General features: G+C 32.6%; 1 protein-coding gene across 2 annotated transcripts in view; it reads right to left on the reverse strand.

Annotated features, from left to right (window-relative positions):
• Nucleotides 1-295: 295 nt before the first annotated feature.
• LOC118893137 (cadherin-12-like) overlaps nt 296-15,634 on the reverse strand; it is a 291,428-nt gene continuing 276,089 nt past the window's right edge. For both annotated transcript variants that reach the window (XM_036848361.1, XM_036848362.1), the window contains one exon: nt 296-1,172. In XM_036848361.1, the coding sequence (XP_036704256.1) occupies nt 870-1,172 (303 nt within the window). In that variant the 3' untranslated portion in view covers nt 296-869. The remainder of the gene's footprint in view (nt 1,173-15,634) is intronic.

Genomic DNA, 15,634 nt, shown 5'->3' on the forward strand with positions numbered 1-15,634 from the left:
GTCACACATGGGAAATAGTAACAATGGCTCATATACGAGAGTTTCAAATTGAAACCTAGAAGTGATGAGTAGCTTTATCTTACACATGTGCTAGAAACCAGAAGTTACTATGAAATAAATTGAGCGATTGGCAGTGGTGACTAAGGAATAAAATTTATAATTAAAACTTGTCAGTAAAGCTGGAATCCTTAACTCATTGACCTTAAAATACATATTATAGGACTTTGAGAATTGAAGTTGTTGAATTTATATTTTATTTGAATTATTAAGAATGATGATGATACTATAGCTTAATTGTAAATTTATTCTAGTAATGACTTCATAATGATATTTGCTTCCTAGTTTGATGGAATAACTACTGTAGGTTACTTATAGCCACAAAGGGTGCAATACCTTTTCTCAGAGTCTCTATGGATAGCTACAAAGAATGCAACACATCCCTTTCTGAACCACTTTGAGACTCAGATGCAATACATACTTTGGATAATTTATTTTGAGTGAAGAATGACTATCTGGTATTTGGTGTTACCTCCAGCACTGTGTAGGCATCTGAATTTGCAATGACAATCAATTACGGTACAAAGTGAGTTATGTACTTAAAGTACAAAGGAATTCCATGAATTCAGGGAAATGCAAAGACTGTAAAATAGTGAAGAATGTTATATATCCTAGATATTTATGTATCTATTCATACATTTAGAATAGAGCAGGAGGAAAAAATAGTTAAGTAGAAAAAAAAGTAAATGAAATTAATTGTATCCTCTACAGTGCAGGAATACTCTTCTGAGTTACAAACAAGATATTTCCGTCAACCTGGAGAAAATAAATGTTGAAAAGGCCTCGTCTCATCTGACAGAATTTTGATTCGCTTACTCACCCACAGGAGACATTTCTGGGACACTAGCAATATAAGGTCCATCCAAAAACTTTGGCTCATTATCATTAATATCCTGCACTTTGATGATGAATTCTGATTCAGGCTCTAGGGGCTTCCTGGTTTCTATGTCCACAGCCCGAGCACGAAGTGTGTAGAAAGGTTTTTCTTCTCTATCCAGGCTCCTTATTGCATGAATGTCCCCTGTAGTTTCGTCAATGGTAAAAACGGTGCCAGCGCCATCTCCTGAGAGGGTGTATTTAACAGCGCCCTCTCCCTTATCTAAGTCAGAATGGAGCTTTAGGGAGAGAGAGAGAGAGAGAGAGAAAGAGAGACAGAGAAACACCATTAAAGGGATGGTCCCATGTTAAAAAGCCATACTTGCAGTATAATTTTTCACCAGAGAAGTTAAACCAAAATCTTATGTTTTTTTTTCCTTTTTTTCCCACCAACTTTTTTATTATAAGCATTTTTAACACAAAAAAAAAGTTGAAAAAATCTATGGTGGACACCTATATATACCTATATATATCTCAGAGATTCCACTGTTTACCTTCCAATTTAATCATATAGGCTTTTGACTTATCACATAGATAGATCATATCCCTATCCTTTCATTCACTCTCCTGTCAATCCATCTTATTTCTCCATGCATTACAGAGGTTAGAAGTACAGCCCCAAATCCATCAACATGCATAAATACAACTATTTTGAACATTTATTTCTTTTATATATTTTGGGGGATAAAATTTTCATAAAATGAAATGCACAACTCTTAAGTGTACTTAGAGTTTCATTTTAAATGATTGTTGTATTAAAATAAATTAGCTCATATATATTACATCATACAACTTCCAAATACCCTGAGGATAGAAATCAGTGACGTGAATCCAGTGAGAGATATGGTAAAAAAAAAAAAATCAGAAAACACTGAGCCTTTTCATTTGAAAGGAGAGGAGAGTTTTGGCATACCAGGTCAATTTCAGATATGTACGATGGAGTATCTCATTTTAACAGACTGACTCTCAATGAGTTATTCAATATTACTCAATCAAGCAATGGGTAGAATAACTGATTATCCTTTCACAGGCAAATGGTTAGCCCTAATCCATTCTATATATTTGAAATGTTATAATATAGAACATTTTTAATTTCTGCTAAGTTCTTTTGAAAGTCAACACATGTATAATTCACTATAATACAGTATGGAATAAGACACACATCAATGTAATAGGGGAGAGGACCAAAGAGAAGAGAAATTATTATTGTGATACTGTAAATCAGTGTTTTAAAATATGGAGTCCAAGAATTAATGATAGATGGACATAGTCTTGGAGATCTATAAATTATCCAAGAATAAATTTATATAGATAAATAATATGATATAAATATTTCATTATATATAATTCTCTAAGAATATGTGTACTCATATATTTCATAAATAATATAAATTTACATTCTACTTAAATTAAAAAGGATACATATTCTTATAAATAATATTATTTTGTATCCAAATGCTGATCTAAAATGTTTCAAACTATTCTCACTCATTTAGGTACAGTCATCTGATTTCAATGTTCAAATTTTTATTTTTAAAAGCTCATTCCAGTCAACGGATCAGTCAAAGAAAAAATGTTAAACTTTTAAAGTGACCATAGCCATTTGGGCTGTGCTTTAAAATTTTCACACAAGTATAGGTGTCTTGCAAAATTTGGGGTAAAAATGAGTTGTTTTTCTTAATGTTTCAACACAACATAAAAGCTTTGAAAATATTTTAAATTATATAGTTATCCTTTGCAAATAGGTGTTCTGTGTATTCATATTAGTAATACCAAAACACAAAAACTCAACTTGGCTACATCTTTGCTCTTAAACTCAACATTCTGCTTTAGCTTCAGTAAAATATCATCATCCTTCATATTCATGTTACTAAAATGACTTTATTCATTTTGTGAATTTGTATTTACTTCAAATTGCTCTGAAAGTATGTTTGCATAAGAGCATAAGCAAAGGATTTGTACTGGGTAAATGATATAATTTAAACAATGAGAAAACTATAAGGGGGAACCAGGTTTTGATTTTTCTTTAAAAGTTTCGGTATATTTTACTCAAGTCTAAGGAAAATTGCAAAGAATGACAGGAGGTTTTTTCCTCCTAATATTTTATGAACTGCTATGAAGCATAGGAAGTTTCAAGTGTAAAATCAAGCTGTAGATACATGTTCTTTGAACTTAGGAATTTCAAATTACAAATTTCATCCATACTATTAAAGATATTCAACACATGAACATTTACTTTTACTTTCAAATTTATCTAAAGATATGAGACAAGCAAAAGCCCAATGCAAAAGCAATGTCTTTATAAACTGGATCCATTTTGCCAATGGCTCCAAAGAATATGTGGTAATATTGTGGAAGCAAGTGAAAATTCTAAGTAGGTTTTTACAATGTGATCCAAGTAGAGTCACCAAAAAAAATTTTCATTTAGCCAAAATCAGAACTGTTTTCTCTTCAAACTGACATAAGAATAAAAAAGCAAATGTCTTTTCAGCTCTATTCAAGATCCAAATTAAATTCAGTTGCTGCTACTCTATACACTTCCACCTTTTCCTTCTAATTTAAATTTGGGTTTCGCAGAGATTAAAGTTTCAGAAGAAATATGTGAAAATACGTTAAATTTGAACTGAAAATGAGATTGATGAATGTAAAATTCTTGAGAGGATTAGAATGGTTACAGCAGTTCATTGTATGTTAATACCTTAAAGAAGATCACCTGCAGTACCCAGCATTGATAGGCAATGTTTAAAATTATTCAGTACCACATGTAAAATGGATGGTTAGTGGGAAGCTGCTGCATAGCAACGGGAGATCAGCTTGATGCTCTGTGATCACCTAGGGGGGTGGGATAGGGAAGGTGTGAGGGAGGCTCAAGAGGGACAGGATATGGGGATATATGTATATGTATAGCTGATTCACTCTGTTGTACAACAGAAACTAACACAACGTTGTAAAGCAATTATACTCCAATAAAGATATTTTTAAAAATAAATAAATAAATAAAATAAAATTAGTTATTCAGTATTGATTCAGTCCAGTACATGGGTGACTAGGTAAAAGTATTGGTATTTTTGCAACGTCAATTCTAATGTTAAATAAATGATGTTGGCCTGATGTTGGGTATTGTAGAATTTGCTTTGTATCACATATAAAATAATTTGAATAGAGAACATATATAACATAATAGTTTATGTTGTAAACTAACATAAAAATCCCTATCACCCTCTTACTTAGAGATAACTTCTTTTATCATTTTATACACTTTCCATTACATATACACATATATTCATATATAAATGAAAGGGTATACATATAGAAATATGTTTGTATATGTTTTATATGTATATATAATATTATCTGATTATAAATGCATATATACATGATATAAAAATGAGAAACGAGTCAACATTTTCAATAACAATATACCATAATCATTTTCAGTATAATTTGAAACTTTTCAGAATTATTTTTTAATATCTGTATTATGTTCGTTCAAAGGAAATTGAATGATTCAATGGGTTTTGCTTATCCTTTCATAAACAATGTGATGAATATGTGTGTGTTGTCTTAATTCCTTAAATAAACAGATAAATATAAATAGAAGGGTAATAATAAAGACCAAAAATGTAACTTTTATGAATCAAAAAATTGTGAATCTTGAATGATTCCAGAACTTGATGTCTACAGATGAGGCTGGTTTCTTAAATTTTTAGCAATGCAACTCAGGCTTAGCTTACATTATGAAGCTACTTCTCAGTTTTATTTGCATTTAACAGGAGGGAGGGTTACAGAAGGATTCACTTGCTGAATCTTTGGGTTGTGTTAACTATGAACAATCACATGATGCCATTTTACACAGTGGCTTTAAGCTCCATGTAAGATAATAATTCCACAAGGATAAAATTATTTTCCTTTATAGTGATTTAAAAATAACACAAGAAATATTTCTTATTCTGATTATTTTTTTTAAAAAGCTGTTTCTGAGTAGGCGCTGACTATATTTACTGACTGAAGCAGCCAAATCCAATAATATCATCTTTTAGTATTGACACTTAAAATACAATTTCTCCCAGAGAGTTCCATAAATGATAGCTATAGAAATATGCACTGTCCAGGCAGTTGTTTTGTGGAAGTGGTGTTGTTATTTTCTGATGTTTTCCAAGTCATCTCAGGTGGAGCGTGAAAATGAGATGCCAAGAGAGGCTTAAAAAAAGATACCAAGAAAAAAAAAAAAAAAGATACCGAGGACTAGCTTTGGAGTGTAAGCAAATCTGAACTCCAGTGTCTAAAAGTTTTGAGAAAGCTAATCTAAAGTTAAGTGTTTACTAGCATCTCTCAGATTATATTTTACAAACTGCTGCAGAAAAAAAGAAATTTATTCTTATTTTCTCTGGGTTGAAAAGTGCACATAAAATGGGAAATACTTTTTATATCACTATACCCAGCAGTGATTTTTATTTCCAGAAATACTTTTTATATCACTATACCCAGCAGTGATTTTTATTTCCATTTGCTATTTGTCAGGATAAGGGTGGTTACAGGCATGAGGAGGGCATGGAGGATGTTGGGAGAAATGTATGATTCTGAAAAGTTTTTGCTAGAAAATCAAAAACTGTGCTCAACAGGTATTTCATTTGATGTATATACCTGCAAATTACTTTATTAATTATGTGTCTATAGGTTTTATGGTACACTACATACTGTTTTATGGTACACTACATACTATTTTATAACCTGAATTTTAGATGGATTATATAACAATTTTCTTTATCAATAAGTATGAATTTATTACATCTATTTAAGTTAATCACAGGTATTTTAATCAAAGTACTACATTGAAATGGCTAAAATCAGAGTATGGAAGAGCTTGTAATGCACAATTTTACCCTCCTTTTCTCAGTCTCATTCACCAGGGAAATCACGTTTTAACTGTTTCTGTTGAATTCTTATTTAAAAAAAAAAATATGTGGATATTTGTTAAATAAAAAATGTTATAATAGTATTTCTTTTATCAATTTGAATAATACTTATTGACTTGCAAACCCCAGGCCACCTCTTTTTTTCCAATAGTGTTGTAATATCATTTATTTTACTTGTTATCAATGAAACACTGGTCTGAATAGTATATGTGTACTTTGGGTCTGAATTCAGTTCAATCATACAATGTAACTGTGGTTCTCTATTTTCTACTATTATAACATTAACACTTTTACAGTCCCCCTTAAACTCCTTCCCTTTCTCATCCCTGAATTCCACTGTCTGTATTATACAGAATTAAGTGTAAAGATTTTGTCAATTTGGTCTATTTATATATTTATGTATTTATTTATTTATTGGTCTCTTTTTTAAAAGTAAGCTCTAATGGTTAATTTTATGTATTAGTTTGACTGGGCCACAGGATGCCCAGACACTTGGTCAAAGACTATTCTTGGTATATCAGTGAGGATATTCCTGGATTAGAATAACATTTGAATCAATAGACAAAGTAAAGCAGACTGTGGTCCCTTATGTGGGTGTGCCTCATCCAATCAACTGAAGACCTGAATAGAACAAAAAAGCTGACCCTTCCATGAGTAAGAGGGAACTCCTCCTGCCTGACTGCCTTCAAGCTGTGACACTGGTTTTTATTCTGCCTCCAGACTTGAACTGAAACATCAGTTCTTCTGAGTTGAGCCTGTTGGTCTTTGCAATAGAAATATACCATGTGTTCTCCGGGGTTTCCAACTTGCTGACTGCAAATCCTGGGATTTGTCAGCCTCCGTAATTGTACAAGCCAATTCTTGATAATAAATAAATATATATCCTATTGACTATTTCTCTGGAGAACTCTGATTAATACATAAGCCTTCAAAGCCCTCTCCATCAGTTGCTGCTAAAACATAAAATAAAGCTAAACAAAACACAAACTCTTTTGATAATTATAATAATGTACATATTTTTGTTCCATAGCCAAATAACATACAGTGCCTATATGATTTCAATATTTTCATTTTGCATATGGAGTTTTTTGAGATATCTTTTTGTTTGTATTATTTGCTTTTCTCATATCTTTAAGCTCACCTCATTTCTCAGGGCCAACATCAAATCTCCTTTTCAAAACATACGTTGTTCAGGGACCCCTCTTTCTTCCTACTCCAAACTAGAGCATTTGCACGATTTTCAACCTGGAATTTTTCTTTATTTATCTCCTGGTTTGAAACACTATTTCTTGGATTTTATATTTTCTTCTATATTAGTTGACTAATTTGTTTGTTGCCGCCAATCTCCTATAACTTCTTGAGAATGTATCTGTGAGAGGTAAGTTTCTTTAGTCTTTGGATGTTAGAAATGCCTTTATTTCAGGCTTTATTTCTTTACCTACACATATACTTAATTATTGTCTGGGCATATAGTTCTAGATTGGAAATAATTTTCCCTTCACACATTTAAAGGCATGTATCTATAGTCTTCTAGAAACCAATGGTAAAACTGATGTCTGTCTGATTATATTTCCATTGCAAGTAAGAAGCCTCTTTTTTCTCCCCATTTTATTTTACTCTAAAATTACAATCTTATTTTTATTTTGGTATTCTAATTATTTAGAACACTGTCTCCAAGTGTGTGTTTATGTGTGCTTGTGTTTTGAACATTGTCTCCAGATGTGAGTTGATATGTGTTTGTGTTTCTTTCTTTGGGTCAGGCACTTAGTAAGTTCCTTCGATTCAAAAACTATTTTCCTTCAGCACTGAAGGAAATTTCCTTTTATGATTATTTCCATGATTATGTTCTATCCTCCATGTTTCCCATTGTCTTTCTGGAATTCATATGTTCAATGTTAGATCTCATGGACCTTCTGTAAATAATATACTTTTTCTACAGTCATTCATTTCTATATCTTTTGGCCTATTTTGTGAAAAAATTAAAAGTTATCTTAAAATTATTTATTGATTATTTTCAGCATTTTCAAAGTCAATACACATACCCATGTGTGCACACACACATATGACAGGCATATTAATTTCCAAGATTTTTTTCCTTTACTGCGAATGTCCCCTTTTAATAGAATTGTGCTCTTATTTTGTGGACACGGGGAATTCTTGAATCTTTTTGAGGACTCTAATTTGTGTGTGTGTGTGTGTGTGTGTGTGTGTGTGTGTGTGAAGACTCTCATTTGTCTGTTCATATTTAAGGATGGAGTTTTGAACTTGTGGGTTGAATTTATTGATTACAGTTTTGCCCTAGGTTGAATGGAAAGAGAATCAACCATTCCTTTTAATTTCAGATATTTGGTTGGGGACATTCTAACCACAATGGAGTTCCATCATTGCCCTAATTATTTCCAGATTCTCTACAGAAGAACTTCTTTTTTCAAAATTTCTTTATTGTTTACATTCTGCTCATTTATGTTTGGATTCCATGCATTATCATGTAGGTGGAAGGAATTCTGTATACAGACTATCAGTTAATCTCTATGTTTTACCCTGCATGTCTTTCTCTTTTTCTCTTGATCATTGGCATTTCTGAGTCTTTTTCAGAATTGTCCCTCCTTAGTCAGAGCCCTCTCAATATAAATGCTTGTAAGTAGCTTTGAACTTACTTGACCAGTCACCAATCCTTCACGCACTTATCAGTTTATAGAAATGGGCTAAACTGTCTGATGCCCGCCACACCACCCCGTTAGCATTATGCCCATCATCACCTAATAACCAGCCATATTCAATTTTCTCCTCTTGTCTCTCCAAATACTTTTTTTAGTTCTTTATTTTTTTTGAACATATATCCAAGAAAGTTTCAATCATTGCATTTGGATTTTGTGTCTTTGTTTTCTTTAAGTTTAAAAGAATCATGCCTATTTATATTAATTATTTTCTCATCATTATCTTTCTCAGGAAACTAGGCCCCATTCTGAATGTCTGCTAGAACATGAAACTTCCCGATATGTTTTTAAATCTTTACTATTCTATCTTAGAATATCTCTTCAGCTTTTAAGTATGTAAGAGCCAATGTGGTGCCATAACAGTGTGCCCTACTTAATACTGAGATCCTTGTAATACACATTACAGACATCTTCCACCAGCCATCTCCATAAATACATTCAGTCTAGGGGAAAGCTTCCCAGTACAGGACATGCCTCAGTAAATGTTGGTGTAATAACAGCATGTAAATAGTAATACTTATTTCCAATTTTAAAATCTATGATTATGAAGGCTGTAGAATGATTTAGTACTATGGTTCAGCAGTTAGTGCATGAAATAGGAAGTAATATTATAACTTTTACTTACATACAGGATTCATTCAGATAAATGGGCCAAAATGAGCATGAGAAAATTTTATGTGAATTTCTTTCGACAAAATAATTTTATTATATACAAAACAAACTACTTTTGCTACATTGTCTTTGGTGAACATAAAATACTTAGTGTGTCTTCTTTGCAGTTGCTTAGTTCTCAGGAACCTCACAGTGGCCATTGTATCAGCTACAAAGTGATTAGATTATGTTTAAGGCACTGTTTATTTATGAAAGAAGACCAGATACAAAGATGATCTATAACTCTGCCTGTGTAATGCCATAATGCAAAATTTCTCTCTTTTGGAAGCCACTGAATGCTCAAGAATATTTGACATTCTATTCCATTCTGCTCCCTGAAGGGACTCATTTGTTCTTCCTAGCTTGATTGTTGTCATTTGAGCAAAAGGAATATCACTTTACAAGGCTGGAAATTACCTTTAACAGCTCAATGTTAGTTGAGAACTCCCCTGCCTGGGTTACAGACCCAAAGCTATTTATCATCTGGAAATATTTCACCTTCTATTTAAGAGAGTAGAAATTCATTTCAAAAGGGCCAACACCTCCGCCAAGGTAAGCCAAAGAAGAGCAAAGAAGAACAAAGACTATTTGCAATGCTTGGGAGCAACAAAAGCTGATATGCTTGGATATATTATACATCCCATTAAAGAAAAATATATACTATTCACCCGATGTTCTCTTTCATCTTTCTTTTTCTCCTTGAAGATTGCATGTGTGGTTACATGTGAGGGGCATCCTAACTATTTTTTTAGATTGTCATATTTTATGACTTTACCTTGACCAGATTATATTATATCATTTGAGAGTGTCACATTATATTAATAGGTACTTCTGTAAAAGTTTAAGAGGTCATTGGCATGGGCCCTGGATTTGGGAGGAAAAATATGGAGAAGAAGGTTAAAATAATTTCTTTCCTACATTTCCAAAGCTGTAAAACATTTTTCACAAAGCCAGGTTTTAGGTAAAAAAAAATTTCCAGACAATAAACTAGTCATCAAATTGTCAGTAACAGAATCTCTATGTGGAATAAAAGTGAATTTTATGTACGATTTCAAATGTTGTTACTTTTCAGAATACTAGATAGGTTTGTATGATTTATTCTAGATTTAAAAGAAATGCCAAAAGTATACAAAAAATAATGCCAATAATCATGGTTTATTAATAATCATAGTACAGTATTATAGCTAGATATCATTTATTAAGTTATTACTATTTTGTATCTATGTTATTACTTTTATTATTAGCCCTTACTGAATATCAGGCACTGTGTCACACATGTTATAAGCTTTACTTAATTCTCAAAAAAAATGATATGCTAATATTATAAATCTGATAGATAAAATTTTTAAACTAAATTCTAATAGTTCAACATGTAAAATTTAATTTTCAAAAGCTATATGTTCTATCCTAACTTCTTAGTACATGCATCTAATAACTCTAATAAAGCAGACAGACCCAAATCTTAACTCTAATATAAAACATGGATTGATCTAAAATCCATGATTATGAGCATCAAAATTTGGGGTTAGAGTCCCAAACCCATTCGTTCTTACCTGGATGTTACTGTGTAAGTTAACAAATTTCTTTGGACTTCAGAATCCTCATATGTAAAATGTGGATTCGAATATTTGTATCATAAAATATGGAGGATATTGTAGAGAATTTAACTTCATAATGTCCATTTCCCTTCATTTATCTCTATTTACATCCAAACAAGCCCAGGATAGCAATATTTGTTTCCACTTCACTTATATTAATTTATGTAAATAGGTGCAAGAAAACTAATCGGATACAAAATAATGTTAGGAAGCCCTATCAAGCTTCTACTTTTGGCTAGAGAATTTTCTAATGGCTTTATATACTTCATACACTCTAATACTCAAAACAACCATATGAGTACAACCCTACTATTATCATCCCCATCTGGTAGATATAGAAATTGAGGAACAGAGAGGCCAAGTTGGCTCTGGACACACACATAGAAAGAAACAAAGCTGAGATTCCAATCAGGTAGTCTAATCCCATGCGACTAGCACTTAAAACCAAAGGAGCTTTCTTTTAATTTGGTAAGTATAATACCATTTTCCTTAACTTTCAAAACTGGGTCTCTCTTGAGAGGAAACACACACACACATTGAATCTTTGGTCAGATAATTAGCTTAGCCACAGATGCTAGCTACCCAAGTGTTTTGTGACATCAGTTGGAACAAAACCCAACTGCATTATTATGGATGCATTCCTGAGATTGGCTTCATTCAAAAATGCTTTGGACTCCCCACTAGTGATTGCACTAGGCTCTAGAGAACATCACGTAGTATTTGTTCTCAAGGACACAGGAGTCCAGAGTCCAGTAGGGAACACTATGTGTCATAACAACAAAGATATCCATCGGAAACACTGTTTCTTTTTATAGTTTTCTGCCTCTCAAATCCTAATTTTCTATAGAAAATGTTTATAAGCATATGCTGTATAATTTTAAAAATGCTATATTTGTGTTTTATTAAAGTACAAAGTGATATTACATTTATAGTTAGAAATCATATAAATAATATGCTGTGTCAATTATAGATTTGAAACAATTAAGTCAACTAGAAAATTGTGAAAAATATTTATGTTGAAGAGAATATAGTTAACTTTTATATCAGTGAAATTCTTCAATGAAAATTATTTTCCTGAGTTTCTGCCCATGGTTATACTATAATTTGCTTTGAAACATATAAAAATCCATTATGTTAAAGACGAAATGGAGTAACTATTTAATTAGAGAAATAGTCATTAACGCGTGTGGTTTCTTTGTCACAATTTACTAATAACCACACAAATAGACATGTGAATGTGTGTGAGGATGTTTAGACATGTGTACATGTTGTATGTGAGAGAAAAAAAGAGAGAGAAAGAGATGGTATTTATACATGTTTTCATGTGCTCACACATGCACATATCTGCAAAATGAATAAAGGTCAAGTAGATGTACATACTCTAAAACAATACTCTAAGAACACAATCTGAAATTATATTATCTGCTTTTTTTCAAGGGTGGTTTGAAGGTGACCCATTTTCTGTAACATGCATTACTGTGGGGGTTCCTTTATGTGTTAAAGCACAAAGCCATCTCATTGAAGTCTTTTATTTCCTTTCCTCACTTTACAGTAACTACTTTAAGTGGATTTTGAAAGTATAATATCACCAATACAAAAAAAAAAAAAATCCAGTTACTTAAACAGCTTGCTTTCTTTGTATCATGAGTTAAGCTTTATGTCAAATTTACTGTTAAGAATTCATTTCTCTCAGTCTTATATCCTATAACAGTGCCATAAATATTATCTTATCTGCATGATAATTTATACTTTAAATATTATTTTTTGCCGAAAGTATAAAAATGAGTAACCTTAATGTTAAATTTCAATTTGTTAAAGAGAAATAGAGTTACTATTCTGTGTAAGAAATGCAGTAGGTTACATCTTGTTTCTAAGTATAGGTTAGCTTTGTTTTTTTTAAAAGCTCTCATTATAAACACATTAAGGAAAGAATCATTCTCAGGATTCACTTCCCACTAGGGCTAATAGGATTCCCTAGAAACCACCAAAGAGATAATAGGTCCAATTTGACTTCAACTTTAAAAGGAAAAAGGAAAGAATAAAAAAAAAAGAAAAATGAGCACAGATTTCACAGATATTAGAACCTCAATTTTGACTGCTTTTTAGCAGATACATAGTATTGGATGCCTGAGTGAAATAAACTGTTTTCAGGCTATTGCATTTTTACAGGTCAAATTTTTTTTAAACAGAATTCAGGATTATAAGGGCAGATGTTTAATTTGGCATTGATTGAGGCCTTAAATGAATAAATTTCTCAAAGTTTGATTACTTTTCAAAAGAAACTGAGTTGCTTTGTGATTAAAATTTCCTAATAATTCATAGAATCCATGGAATCATGTATGTACGTGTGTTTGTAGCACATTTTCCTGAAACTGACATATGAATACCATAGACTGTATATTTGCATTATTTCCAAGATTAAAAAAATATATTTTACTGATCTCCTTTCATTGCTTGTTACAATATTTTTCTCTTCATATATCATTGATTGCTGATTAAGGTAAGTTATAGACAGAATTTCTGAGATCAACCAGGGTCTGATCATACTTCACTGTATTATTTCAGATCATAAATAATACAGAACTGAATCCAAATCAAGCCTTAATTCTAAATTATGATTGAACTCCAACATATATGGTGTGATAGGCAGGATTCTACTATATTGCCTAAGATTTCTCTCCCCTTGGTGTACATTCCCTGTAAAATTCCCAGGACTGGGAAGACTACAGATTTAACCCTTAAGGTTACTTTATGTTTGGTGAGCCTGATCTAATCACATGCGATCTTTGAAAGCAGAAGGGTTTTTTCCCAGGTGTAGAAAAAGGAAGTCAGAGACACATACTTCAGATGGCTTGGAAGAAAACAAATACCCATGTTGAAAATTGCTAATACAGAAGGGAGTTGAGGGCAGTCCCCACGTCATTGCTAGCAGTATGAAGACACCTCAGTTCTACAATAGCAAGGAGATAAATTCTACCCTGCTGACACCTTGGTTTCAACCTTGTGAGACCCTGAGCAGAGAACCCAGTCATGCTGTGCTAGATTTCTACCTGCAGAATGTGAGTTAATAAATAGGTGTTGTCTTAAGCTGCTAAGTTTGTGGGAATTTGTGATGCAGCAAGAGAAAACTACATGTAGATAATTACAGAAATCAAATATTATTGTTATTTATTTTTAAAAAATAAGTCGTGACTTTCAATTAAAGAGATAATTTTGATTTCTTGGTTATGTGCTCCAATTTTCTAACACATTATTGAATTTGTTTGCTTGTTTAATTTTTCCTACCAATATCTTTATTATTTCTAGTAAACACATTTGCTGCTTCCTTTGTATAAGTGATCCTGTACCAATCCCCTGTGTGAATCTAGTGATGTTGTTAAGTACTGCATTTTGTCCCTTTGGCCATTCTATGGGCAGAGACCTCAGATCTCAGATCTGGTCAATGTTAGTAAGAATCTGCCTTTCCAGTCAAAGAAGTCCCTGCTTGACTTTTAAGATAGTCCTCATCTCACTCTACATGCTGGACAACATAATGGAGACACCTCGAAAACAGAAAAAAACAAAGTCTACATACAAAGGCAGACTGAGATGAGAGAAACAAGGAAAGGAGAGAGGGAGTCATTCTGACACCATCGTGTCAATTCCAGGAATCATTCAGACTTTTCCATGTAGAATGAACCTATAAATCTCCTACTCTGAATTTGGTTTTGCCAGGTATTAAAAAAAAATCCTGTCTAATTGACCCTAAAATAGAACCACCCACTTTCTTCTTCCATACAATAAGCACTTATTGAATACTGACTGTATTCCACAGATCTGGGGGCAAATCCATCAGTAAGTCCCCAAAGATCAACATGGGTAAAGGATCTGATGTTCTACATCAAAGTCAGCAAAAAAACTGAAAAAGATTTTATTGTTGCTAATTCTTCATCCTTTACACGGTTTAAAGTGACTGTTTCTTGTGTTAGGTCAGAGTAAAATGTCTGCCAATCTTAACTTTATAATCTGGGAAACCTGGGTAGTTGATCTGGTGTGTGGTGAGCTCAGGACTGACAGAAGAGCTGTCACCATGTAAATCATTGTGTGAAGTCAGATGAGACGTGCTGTCTCATTATGTACAGACACTCACACAGTGGCGAAGGCCTCTGCTCCTCTTGCCATTCAAATAACGACCATTAATTAAACTTTAATCAAATGCTTGGATTCATTAATTTTATCATGTTCTTATGAGTATTCTCTAAGCCAACTGTTCTAAGCATTTATTTTTAATATGGGATTTTTTTTTAAAGAAAGCTTAGCAGCTACATCACTATGCAGAATATGTTGAATGAGACAGGGTCAGGGTCACAGTTTCTCCCCACTTCCTTTCCCCGATCCAGAATCACGCGTACACCTGGAAAACTTGTAACAATGCACAGAAAGCTTTTGCAATTCTCTGCTTGAACTTTTATGATACCACAATTTAGCTGCTGCCCAAGCAGATTCCCCACCATTGTGGGGCAGGAAACACTTTGTGTTGAACGTAATGTTTCTTTAATTCCAAGTTTTGATTCTGTTCACATAAAAATACAAATAATGATGTATTTTAGTTTAAAATAGGCTTAATTCATTGCCTTATTAAACACTGAGTCCTTTGCTTCTGTGATCCTTCTATGCTTGCAGATATGACAAAGTTGCCACTCATTTTATATCCTGACGCCTTCTCTGAGAACTCGGCGTATCATTTGTTGGTTTTGAGTACACCATTGCTGCTAATGATGCTTGAAACTTATCGGCCCTGTTCATAGAAAGAAGAATAAAAAGGCCTTTGAGCAGTCAG

Source organism: Balaenoptera musculus, chromosome 3, assembly GCF_009873245.2.
Source record: "Balaenoptera musculus isolate JJ_BM4_2016_0621 chromosome 3, mBalMus1.pri.v3, whole genome shotgun sequence".
Classification (NCBI taxonomy): Eukaryota; Metazoa; Chordata; class Mammalia; order Artiodactyla; family Balaenopteridae; genus Balaenoptera; species Balaenoptera musculus.